Genomic DNA, 12,654 nt, shown 5'->3' with positions numbered 1-12,654 from the left:
ATAGCCTTCACTGTATGAATTAAAGGATTAGTTCACTTTCAAAAAATGTTTTGCTGATAATTTACTCACCCCGATGTCATCCAAGATATCCATGTCTTTCTTTCTTCAGTCGAAAAGAAATTAAGGTTTTTGAGGAAAACATTCCAGGATTTTTCTCCATATAATGGACTTCAATGGCAACCAACTATACCAATGGTCAAGGAAGGTTCAGATGTCCGTCTCAATGCAGCTTCAAAGTCTCGACGCGATCCCAGTCGAGAAATAAGAGTCTTATCCAGCGAAACGATCGGCCATTTTCTAAAAAATAATATATATATATACTTTTTAACCACAAATGCCCGTTTTGTACCATCTCTGAGATGCGCCGCGCATTGCGTCATCACGTTAGAAAGGTCATGTAAAAAATTAAATATATAATAATAATAAATTAAAACAAAGATGTCGGACGATTTTGAAGTTGGAGGAGAAAATGAGATGACACTTTTCGCCCTTCCCTCCTTTCTGAACCGGAGAACACAGACACATAACTCAGATAGATGATGCCGCGCGTGACCTTTCCAACGTGATGACGTAATGCGTGGCGCATCTCAGAGATGGTACACAACAAGCATTTGTGGTTAAAAAGTATATATATATATATTTTTTGTTGTTGAAAATGGCCGATCGTTTCGCTGGATAAGAGTCTTATTTCTGGACTGGGATCGTGTCGAGACTTTGAAGCTGCATTGAGACGGACATTTGAACCTTCCTTGACCATTGGTATAGTTGGTTGCCATTGAAGTCCATTCTGTGTAGAAAAATCCTGGAATATTTTCCTCAAAAACCTTAATTTCTTTTCGACTGAAGAAAGAAAGACATGGATATCTTGGATGACATCGGGGTGAGTAAATTATCAGCAAACATTTTTTTTAACTAATCCTTTAAATGTACACTAATTGTTGTTAAAGTTATTCAGTCACGAGCAGAGAGGGATTTTCTCTGTCTTTTGTTTGTTTAACATTAATGACAGACAGCAGCAGGTTTATTAGGCTGCTGTCACTTTAAGAGCGAATGCACAGGTCCAGTGTATGGATACACACACGTATCATAATAACTGATTTATCTGTTTATCTGACCAATGACGGTGTTAAAGAAACCTGTTTAAAAAAAATTATATGTGCGATTCTCTTTCTCACTGCCAGCATATAAACCATTTGTTGTATGTGTGTGTGTGCGTGTGTGTGTGTGTGCGTGTGTGTAGCTCCAGCTGAATTATCTGGGAAACTACGTGCCGACGGCGTGGACGTATGAAAACGGATGTGGAAACTGTGACGATGATTTGCTGGACCAGAGTCATCTGTCTGTGAGTGTCCGAGTATTAACACAAACACAGTCAACATGAGTCTGACAGATCTGTGTCATGTGGTTTAGGAGTAGGGTTGAGCATTGTTTGAAATTCAACGATTCCCATTTTGATTCTGCTTATCGATTCCTAATTTCGATTCCAATAAGATAAAAAAAAACCTTAGATATCATTCACATTTACTCTTATTGCAAACCATTTAATTGTTGCTGAATATCATGAACAGAAATCCACGTAACGTTTGCCTGAGGTTTAAAAATACTATAGAAAAACTACTAGCCTAACTAATATAAACTTCAAGCATCAATAAAGACAAGTAAAATATATAAAATAGCAATTGCAACAAATAGATACAACTCTCAACAAAAGTACGATTGAAATAAACAGTGTTTTAAGATTTTCAGGTGTTCAGGTACAGAAACTAAATATCTGCACTTTATCAATAAAACATACATTACAAATATAGTTACAGAAGTTATTCAGTGAAGAACGAGTGAACTCTCTCTCTGTCTTCTTTTGATTAGTGTTATTATAGAGCGGGAATATTAGTGTTATTATAGAGCGGGAATATTAGTGTTATTATAGAGCGGGAATATTAGTGTTATTATAGAGTGGGAATATTAGTGTTATTATAGAGTGGGAATATTAGTGTTATTATAGAGGAATAGTAGTGTTATTATAGAGGAATATTACTGTTATTATAGAGCAGGAATATTAGTGTTATTATAGAGTGGGAATATTAGTGTTATTATAGAGCGGGAATATTAGTGTTATTATAGATCAGGAATATTAGTGTTATTATAGAGCGGGAATATTAGTGTTATTATAGATCAGGAATATTAGCGTTATTATAGAGGAATATTAGCGTTATTATAGAGCGTAATATTAGTGTTATTATAGAGCGGGAATATTAGTGTTATTATAGAGCGGGAATATTAGTGTTATTATAGAGCGGGAATATTAGTGTTATTATAGAGCGGGAATATTAGTGTTATTATAGAGCAGGAATATTAGTGTTATTATAGATCAGGAATATTAGTGTTATTATAGAGAGGAATATTAGTGTTATTATAGAGCGGGAATATTAGTGTTATTATAGGGAATATAAGTGTTATTATAGAGCGGGAATATTAGTGTTATTATAGAGCGGGAATATTAGTGTTATTATAGGGAATATTAGTGTTATTATAGAGCGGGAATATTAGTGTTATTATAGAGCAGGAATATTAGCCTTATTATAGAGCGGGAATATTAGCCTTATTATAGAGCGGGAATATTAGCCTTATTATAGAGCGGGAATATTAGTGTTATAGAGCAGGAATATTAGCGTTATTATAGAGAGGAATATTAGCGTTATTATAGAGCGGGAATATTAGTGTTATTATAGAGCGGGAATATTAGTGTTATTATAGAACGGGAATATTAGTGTTATTATAGAGCGGGAATATTAGTGTTATTAAAGAGCGGGAATATTAGTGTTATTATAGAGCGGGAATATCAGTGTTATTATAAAGCGGGAATATTAGTGTTATTATAGAGCGGGAATATTAGTGTTATTATAGAGCGGGAATATTAGTGTTATAGAGCGGGAATATTAGTGTTATTATAGAGCGGGAATATTAGTGTTATTAAAGAGCGGGAATATTAGTGTTATTATAGAGCGGGAATATCAGTGTTATTATAAAGCGGGAATATTAGTGTTATTATAGAGCGGGAATATTAGTGTTATTATAGAGCGGGAATATTAGTGTTATAGAGCAGGAATATTAGTGTTATTATAGAGCGGGAATATTAGTGTTATTAAAGAGCGGGAATATTAGTGTTATTATAGAGCGGGAATATTAGTGTTATTAAAGAGCGGGAATATTAGCCTTATTATACAGCGGGAATATTAGCGTTGTTATAGAGCAGGAATATTATCGTTATTATAGAGAGGAATATTAGCGTTATTATAGAGCAGGTATATTAGTGTTATTATTGAGCGGGAATATTAGTGTTATTATAGAGCGGGAATATTAGTGTTATTATAGAGCGGGAATATTAGTGTTATTATAGAGCGGGAATATTAGTGTTATTATAGAGCGGGAATATTAGTGTTATTATAGAACGGGAATATTAGTGTTATTATAGAGCGGGAATATTAGTGTTGTTATAGAGAGGAATATTAGTGTTATTATTATAGAGCAGGAATATTAGTGTTATTATAGAGCGGGAATATTAGTGTTATTATAGAGCGGGAATATTAGTGTTATAGAGCGGGAATATTAGTGTTATTATAGAGCGGGAGTATTAGTGTTATTAAAGAGCGGGAATATTAGTGTTATTATAGAGCGGGAATATTAGTGTTATTAAAGAGCGGGAATATTAGCCTTATTATACAGCGGGAATATTAGCGTTGTTATAGAGCAGGAATATTATCGTTATTATAGAGAGGAATATTAGCGTTATTATAGAGCGGGAATATTAGTGTTATTATAGAGCAGGAATATTAGTGTTGTTATAGAGAGGAATATTAGTGTTATTATTATAGAGCAGGAATATTAGTGTTATTATAGAGCGGGAATATTAGTGTTATTATAGAGAGGAATATTAGCGTTGTTATAGAGCGGGAATATTAGAGTTATTATAGAGCGGGAATATTAGCGTTATTATAGAGCGGAATATTAGTGTTATTATAGAGAGGAATATTAGCGTTGTTATAGAGCGGGAATATTAGTGTTATTATAGAGCGGGAATATTAGTGTTGTTATAGAGCGGGAATATTAGCGTTATTATAGAGCGGGAATATTAGCGTTATTATAAAGCGGGAATATTAGCGTTATTATAGAGCGGGAATATTAGTGTTATTATAGAGAGGAATATTAGCGTTGTTATAGAGCGGGAATATTAGTGTTATTATAGAGCGGGAATATTAGTGTTATTATTGTCACGATCCACACACCAAGGAAAGGGAGAGAAACAGGTGGATCCAAATACAGCGTTTTTATTTGTAGGGCAATCCAATTCGTCGTCATCCATGCAGGTGTCAAAATCCATATTAGCAGTCCAATATAACAAAATAAACAAACAAGGAACAAGAACATAAACCGGAAACACAGGGAACGGAAGTGGTGTGATATATTACAAGGACTCCGTGACACATACTAAAACAGACAGGGTATATATACACAGGGAACACAAGCTAAACAAGATAACAAGGGGGCGTGGTAAACTGAAACACCTGTGAAGACTAATCAACATAACAAGGAACAACTAAACATGACAAGACACATGGCAGGATCACATGACAAGCATGGAATAATATGACAGACACTAACAAGGAACAAGACACAAAACCCACACCGTGACATAACCTCCCCTCTACGGAGCGGCTACCAGACGCTACAAGACGTGACAGACCAAACAAAAATCCAGGCGGGAGGTGGAGTGGTGGAGGATCAGGGGGAGGGAAGGGGGGCCAGGTCCATGGAGGGAAACGGGGACAGGGAGTGACAGTTCATCTGGCGGCCAGGGCGGAGCAGACAGTCCACCGGGCGGCCAGGGCGGAGCAGACAGTCCACCGGGCGGCCAGGGCGGAGCAGACAGTCCATCGGGCGGCCAGGGCGGAGCAGACAGTCCATCGGGCGGCCAGGGCGGAGACTTTGCCTCGGGCGGCCAGGGCGGAGACTCTCCCTCGGGCGGCCAGGGCGGAGACTGTCCCTCGGGCGGCCAGAGCGGAGACTGTCCCTCGGGCGGCCACGGCGGTGAAGACCCCTCGGGCGGCCAGGGCGGAGACTCTCCCTCGGGCGGCCAGGGCGGAGACTGTCCCTCGGGCGGCCAGGGCGGAGACTGTCCCTCGGGCGGCCAGGGCGGAGACTGTCCCTCGGGCGGCCAGGGCGGAGACTGTCCCTCGGGCGGCCAGGGCGGAGACTGTCCCTCGGGCGGCCAGGGCGGAGACTGTCCCTCGGGCGGCCAGGGCGGAGACTGTCCCTCGGGCGGCCAGGGCGGAGACTGTCCCTCGGGCGGCCAGGGCGGAGACTGTCCCTCGGGCGGCCAGGGCGGAGACTCTCCCTCGGGCGGCCAGGGCGGAGACTCTCCCTCGGGCGGCCAGGGCGGAGACTGTCCCTCGGGCGGCCACGGCGGTGAAGACCCCTCGGGCGGCCAGGTTGGTGAAGACCCCTCGGTCGGCCACGGCGCAGGAACTGGAACAGACACCAATGGCTCAGGAACTGGAACTGGCACCAACGGCTCAGGCACTGGAACTGGCACTGGAACTGGTACCACCCGCTCAGGCACTGGAACTGGCACCACCGGCTCAGGCACTGGAACTACTGGAACTGGCACCACCGGCTCAGGCACTGGAACTACTGGAACTGGCACCACCGGCTCAGGCACTGGAACTGGCACCACCGGCTCAGGCACTGGAACTGGCACCACCGGCTCAGGCACTGGAACTGGCACCACCGGCTCAGGCACTGGAACTGGCACCACCGGCTCAGGTTCAGACACAGACACAAACACAGACACAGACACAGACACAGACACAGGCTCAGGAACAGACACAGACACAGACCAAGACACAGACACAGACACAGACACAGACACAGACACAGGCTCAGGAACAGACACAGGCTCAGGCTCAGGAACAGACACAGGCTCAGGAACAGACACAGGCTCAGGAACAGACACAGGAACAATCACTGGCTCCGGCTCAGGAACAGGCTCCGGCTCAGGAACAGACACCAGCTCAGGAACAGACACTGGCTCCGGCTCAGGAACAGGCACAGGAACAGACACTGGCTCCGGCACAGGAACAGACACTGGCTCCGGCTCAGGAACAGACACTGGCTCCGGCTCAGGAACAGACACTGGCTCCGGCTCAGGAACAGACACTGGCTCCGGCTCAGGAACAGACACTGGCTCCGGCTCAGGAACAGACACTGGCTCCGGCTCAGGAACAGACACTGGCTCCGGCTCAGGAACAGACACTGGCTCCGGCTCAGGAACAGACACTGGCTCCGGCTCAGGAACAGACACTGGCTCCGGCTCAGGAACAGACACTGGCTCCGGCTCAGGAACAGACACTGGCTCCGGCTCAGGAACAGACACTGGCTCCGGCTCAGGAACAGACACTGGCTCCGGCTCAGGAACAGACACCACTGGCTCCGGCTCAGGAACAGACACCACTGGCTCCGGCTCAGGAACAGGAACAGACACCACTGGCTCCGGCTCAGGAACAGGAACAGACACCACCGGCTCAGGAACAGAAACAGACACCACCGGCTCAGGAACAGAAACAGACACCACCGGCTCAGGAACAGGAACAGACACCACCGGCTCAGGAACAGGAACCGACCCCACCGGCTCAGGAACAGGAACAGACACCACCGGCTCAGGAACAGGAACAGACACCACCGGCTCAGGAACAGACACAGGCTCGACAGCGGCCATCTTGTCAGGGGACACAGGCTCGGCAAACGTGACCTGAACACTCTCGGCGGCGGCCCTCTTGTCCGAAGACACAGGCTCAGCAGGCGTGACGTGAACAGGCTCGGTGGTGGCCATCTTGTCCGAAGACACAGGCTCGGCAGGTGTGACGTGAACAGGCTCGGCGACGGCCATCTTGTCCGAAGACACAGGCTCGGCAGGCGTGACGTGAACAGGCTCGGCGGCGGCCATCTTGTCCGAAGACACAGGCCCGGCAGATGTGACGTGAACAGTCTCTGGCTGGGCAGACGTGACATGAACAGTCTCTGGCTGGGCAGACGTGACGGATCGCTGGGGTGGTGCAGGCAGTGCGAGCAGCTCGGGCGGGGCCAGTAGAGCATGACGTCTGGGTGGTGCGGGCAGAGCAAGACGCCTGGGCGGTACGTCAGGGACGGTAGTCACCTCCGGGATGGTCTCCGTGTTAGGAGCCACCGGACTCGGGATCACTGGAACAGGGACCACCGGAAATGGGATCACCGGAACAGTTACGGAGAGAGCCTTTCTCCTCCTCCTGTGTTTTGGTGCCACTTGACTCTGGACCACCGGAACTGGGACCACCGGTACTGGGACCTCCGGCACTGGGACCACCGGCACTGGGACCACCGAATTCGGAACCACCGGAACTGGGACCACCGGAATCGGGACCACCGGAATCGGGACCACCGGAACAGTCACGGAGGAGGTCTTCCTTCTCCTCCTCTGTTTCCGATGGCAATGTGCAGGTTCTGAGCTGGGCGGAATCAGTGGCGAAGGGTGCTTAGGGGAATTCAGCGCCATGGCCTCTTCAGTCTGGCGGGCCCATAAAGCCAGGCCCTGAAAAATGTTCATGCTGCTGGATCCATTGTGTGACGGAGTCCTTCTGTCACGATCCACACACCAAGGAAAGGGAGAGAAACAGGTGGATCCAAATACAGCGTTTTTATTTGTAGGGCAATCCAATTCGTCGTCATCCATGCAGGTGTCAAAATCCATATTAGCAGTCCAATATAACAAAATAAACAAACAAGGAACAAGAACATAAACCGGAAACACAGGGAACGGAAGTGGTGTGATATATTACAAGGACTCCGTGACACATACTAAAACAGACAGGGTATATATACACAGGGAACACAAGCTAAACAAGATAACAAGGGGGCGTGGTAAACTGAAACACCTGTGAAGACTAATCAACATAACAAGGAACAACTAAACATGACAAGACACATGGCAGGATCACATGACAAGCATGGAATAATATGACAGACACTAACAAGGAACAAGACACAAAACCCACACCGTGACAATTATAGAGCGGGAATATTAGTGTTGTTATAGAGCGGGAATATTAGCGTTATTATAGAGCGGGAATATTAGCGTTATTATAAAGCGGGAATATTAGCGTTATTATAGAGCGGGAATATTAGTGTTATTATAGGGCATTATGGGGCGGCAGTGGCTCAGTGGTTCATGTAGATTGTCTACAAACCGGAAGGTTGGTGGTTCAATCCCCGGTTCCACCTGACCAAGTGTCGAGGTGTCCTTGAGCAAGACACCTTACCCCAGCTGCTCCTGACGAGCTGGATCGCCTTGCATGGCTGACACCGCCGTCGGTGTATGAATGAGTGAGTGAATGGGTGAATGTGAGGCAATATTGTAAAGCGCTTTGGTGGCCATTGGGTCTGTGAAAGCGCTATATAAATGCAGTCCATTTACCATTTACCATTTACCATTAGTGTTATTATAGAGCGGGAATATTAGTGTTATTATAGAGCGGGAATATTAGCGTTATTATAAAGCGGGAATATTAGCGTTATTATAGAGAGGAATATTAGTGTTATTATAGAGCAGGAATATTAGTGTTGTTATAGAGCGGGAATATTAGTGTTATTATAGAGCAGGAATATTAGTGTTATTATAGAGCAGGAATATTAGTGTTATTATAGAGCAGGAATATTAGTGTTGTTATAGAGCGGGAATATTAGTGTTGTTATAGAGCAGGAATATTAGCGTTATTATAGAGCGGGAATATTAGTGTTATTATAGAGCGGGAATATTAGTGTTATTATAGAGCGGGAATATTAGTGTTATACCCAGGGGGCAAAACACCTGTTTTTTAGAAAATTAGACATGGGCTGCTGTAAAAGGTTGTCATATAAAAATGAAATCTATGATGTCTGAGGATCACAACCTGGGTGGACAACCCGGTCAACAAGCTGCTGGAAACTTGTAATTAGGGTCAAAACAATGTTACCTCAAATTCGGCTTTAACTCCCCAGAATCACCCAAACATGCTAAAACGGTTTAATTATATTCATGAATCCTGAGGCATATCTCCCTGATACTTTATGCTAGAAACAAACTGAGCACATCTTCAAAAGAGCTTTCATATGATGCCTTGATTGTACATGTAATTGGAATGTAAGAGTTAACAATGCCTCTCAATTCATAGGTAGGCCAAAAAAAAGAAAGAAATATGGAACATTCCATTTGTAATCGGTAGCATTCTTTTCCCTTTGTTGTTGTTCAAATAAACAAATTACCATGTGAAGTTGACTTTTACTGGATGAAATCATATTTTGATCATTTTTACTAACCAGACAGTCCTCATGGCCCATAACACATTTAGAGGGAATTCAATGTCAAGCCTATAATAGCCTGTCAATTCAAACAAGATCCAAGAAAGAAGTTTACCATTAACTGGTGTTAATTGTATACTGCTCTGTTTCTGTGCAGTATATCGTTTGCATGTTTATGCAATATCTATTATTTGTATTGCAATGTCTAGTATTTCTAATATTCTTTCACAAGTGGGATAGCTTAATTTAGTCTATCGAAATAAAAAAAAAAGGATTTGAGGATTTTGGGTTAGGCTGGTTAGTGTTCAATCCAGGTGTTTGGAGTGTGAGACAAAGGTACTGACAACTAAATGTTGAAAGACTAAATCACACAGGAGTCATGTGTGGAGTAGGTTTAAAAGTATTTACTGATTAAAACTGTTACATTAAGTAGCAAGTTGTACCAAAAAAAAAAAAAAAAAAACTATTAATGAAATAGACAAACGGATTACAATTCAGGGTGATAATAACTAATTTCTGTCATAATGTTTCTATTATTTGTTTAGCTGTTTTCGGAGTCACCGCTGCTGTCGCTGCTCTCTAGTGTTTCAGCATGCTGTATCTACTACATTTGGTTGCCAACCCCTGGCAACGGCATCCTATGTAGCATGAGCAGTTCTTCTGACAACCTTTAACCAGAGATGGGCACAAATACATCAAAAAGTATTTAATTACAAATAACAAATACTTGCTCATAAAATGTATTTAAATAAAATACAAAATACTGCTGTGAAAAAAGTATTTAATTAATATACAAGTAATTTGTAATTTGAAAATACAAAAATATATATTTTTTACAGTCTTCTCTTCTGTAGTGTAAGTGTGGCGTTAGATACATGTAAGAGTCTAGAATATTGCAATATCATCATTTAGTGCAGAAGATGTGCTTTTAACGTACATGTTGCCACATACTGTCATAATAACGCTGCTGTGAGGGTGTTTCTGCGGCTGTGACAAAGTTGACAACTTTCTCTCTTCCGACTGACATTATCTATTTTTTTACTCTTTTTGAAAGTTGTGAAAATGCTGTTGTGGCGTTTTTCTTTTGCTATTTGAGCAAATTGGAACACAAAAAAAAATATTTTAATGTAGTCTTTCATTCACTGCTATAGAAGTTAACCCAACTATGATGCCTTACACTTCTGAGAAACCCAGAAATGTGAACAGGGTCAATAGGATGTGTCACATCACGTGAGTTACTTGCCAAAAACTGTGATAGGCAATTTGGTAGTCCTATTTGTATTTTATGTCTATGGTCCTATGAATAGTTCACCCAAAAATGAAAATTAACCCATGATGTACTCACCCTGACGTCATCCTAGGTGTATATGACTTTCTTCTTTCAGAAGAATACAATCAGAGTTATATTAAAAAGTGTCCTGGCTCTTCCAAGCTTTATAATGACAGTCAATGGGTATATTTTTCATCTAAGTGCCTCTATCCATCATAAAAGTGCCTCTATCCATCATAAAAATGCATTTATCCATCATAAAAGTGCATTTATCCATCATAAAAGTGCATTTATCCATCATAAAAGTGCATCCATCCATCATAAAAGTGCATCCATCCATCATAAAAGTACATCTATCCATCATAAAAGTGCATCTATACATCATAAAAGTGCATCTATCCATCATAAAAGTGCATCTATCCATCATAAAAGTGCATCTGTCCATCATAAAAGTGCATCTATCCATCATAAAAGTGCATCTAGGATGCGTTATTATAGAGAGGAATATTAGTGTTGTTATAGAGAGGGAATATCAGTGTTATTATAGAGCAGGAATATTAGTGTTATTATAGAGAGGAATATCAGTGTTATTATAGAGAGGAATATTAGTGTTGTTATAGAGAGGGAATATCAGTGTTATTATAGAGCAGGAATATTAGTGTTATTATAGAGAGGAATATCAGTGTTATTATAGAGAGGGAATATCAGTGTTATTATAGAGAGGAATATTAGTGTTATTATAGAGCAGGAATATTAGTGTTATTATAGAGAGGAATATTAGTGCTGTCACTTTAAGAGCTGCACGGATCCAATATACTGATACACATGAACACAGAAAACAGAGTCTCTCTCTCGAATGATTTAAAGTCATATTGAATGGAAACGATAAGAGGAATCGAATTTTTAATTTTATAACAAGTATCCGATTCTTCAATTCCCAACCCTATTCAGGAGGATGAATTATAACAGAGATGTGTGTGTGTGTGTGTAGGACGAGGAGATGCCGCTGGTTCACATTGCTGTGTTTATCGAGCAGCCGACGCCGTTTCTGGATGAATTTCTGGAGAGACTCGCAACTCTGCACTACCCACACACACGCTTACGACTCTTCATACACAACAACGTACGTACGGCTCTCACACCAGTGTTTCATGATCAGTGAGAATACGGTTATAGTTTGATTAATCCTTCATGGACACACTTAACCATAACCATGCCACTTAACTATACACTTAACATGCCACATACATGATGTGTGTGACTTTCACGCTGAGGCTGTGTGTGAACCAAAGCGTTTTTTACAATTGCTCTCAATGGGAGTGTCTGTTTCAGCTGCAGGTTTAACTGTACTTCTGAGGGCCAGTGTCCTCACTTATACAGAGAAATATTATGACAACTGACTAGTGAGGATATTTCACTGGTTTTTATCTATTCATTTAGTGTTTTGCACGTTTCTATGATGGGTGGGGCATAGAAAATATCATCAAGCTGATCAAAATCAATGGAAGTCTATTCAGTGTCCTTATTGAAACAATTGTGTGTGTGTGTGTGTGTGTGTGTGTGTGTGTGTGTGTGTGTGTGTTTTTGCAGGTTGTGTATCATGAACAGCACATCGAGCGGTTCTGGACGCGTCATCGCTCTCTGTTCCCTGCGGCGAGAATAGTCGGACCTGAGGAAAACCTTAGACAGGACCAGGCCAGAACCATGGCAGTGTAAACACTCATCACACACACACACACACACACACACACACACACACACACACACACACACACACACACACCCACACACACACACACACACACACACACACACACACGCTCACTCGCTGATCTTTCTCATGATTCCATCGGCTGTGTGTGTGTTTCAGGGAGGCGTGTAAGAAGGACGTGACGTGTGATTATTTCTTCAGCATCGACTCTGATGTTGCTCTGACCAATCCTGATATTTTACGGATTCTCATCGAAGAGAACAAGTGAGTGAACGAACACGAGCAGACGAACCTCATGATTATACAG

General features: G+C 42.7%; 1 protein-coding gene across 1 annotated transcript in view; it reads left to right on the top strand.

Annotated features, from left to right (window-relative positions):
* The window catches only part of plod3 (procollagen-lysine, 2-oxoglutarate 5-dioxygenase 3), a 36,123-nt gene that overhangs the window by 9,030 nt on the left and 14,439 nt on the right, over positions 1-12,654 (top strand). Inside the window, exons 8-11 of the mRNA XM_081386410.1 lie at positions 1,241-1,342; positions 11,628-11,759; positions 12,227-12,348; positions 12,507-12,611. Coding sequence (XP_081242536.1) covers positions 1,241-1,342; positions 11,628-11,759; positions 12,227-12,348; positions 12,507-12,611 — 461 coding nt within the window. The remainder of the gene's footprint in view (positions 1-1,240; positions 1,343-11,627; positions 11,760-12,226; positions 12,349-12,506; positions 12,612-12,654) is intronic.

Source organism: Scardinius erythrophthalmus (assembly GCF_964197995.2).
Source record: "Scardinius erythrophthalmus genome assembly, chromosome: 15".
Classification (NCBI taxonomy): Eukaryota; Metazoa; Chordata; class Actinopteri; order Cypriniformes; family Leuciscidae; genus Scardinius; species Scardinius erythrophthalmus.
This window is presented reverse-complemented; position numbering and strand designations above follow the sequence as displayed.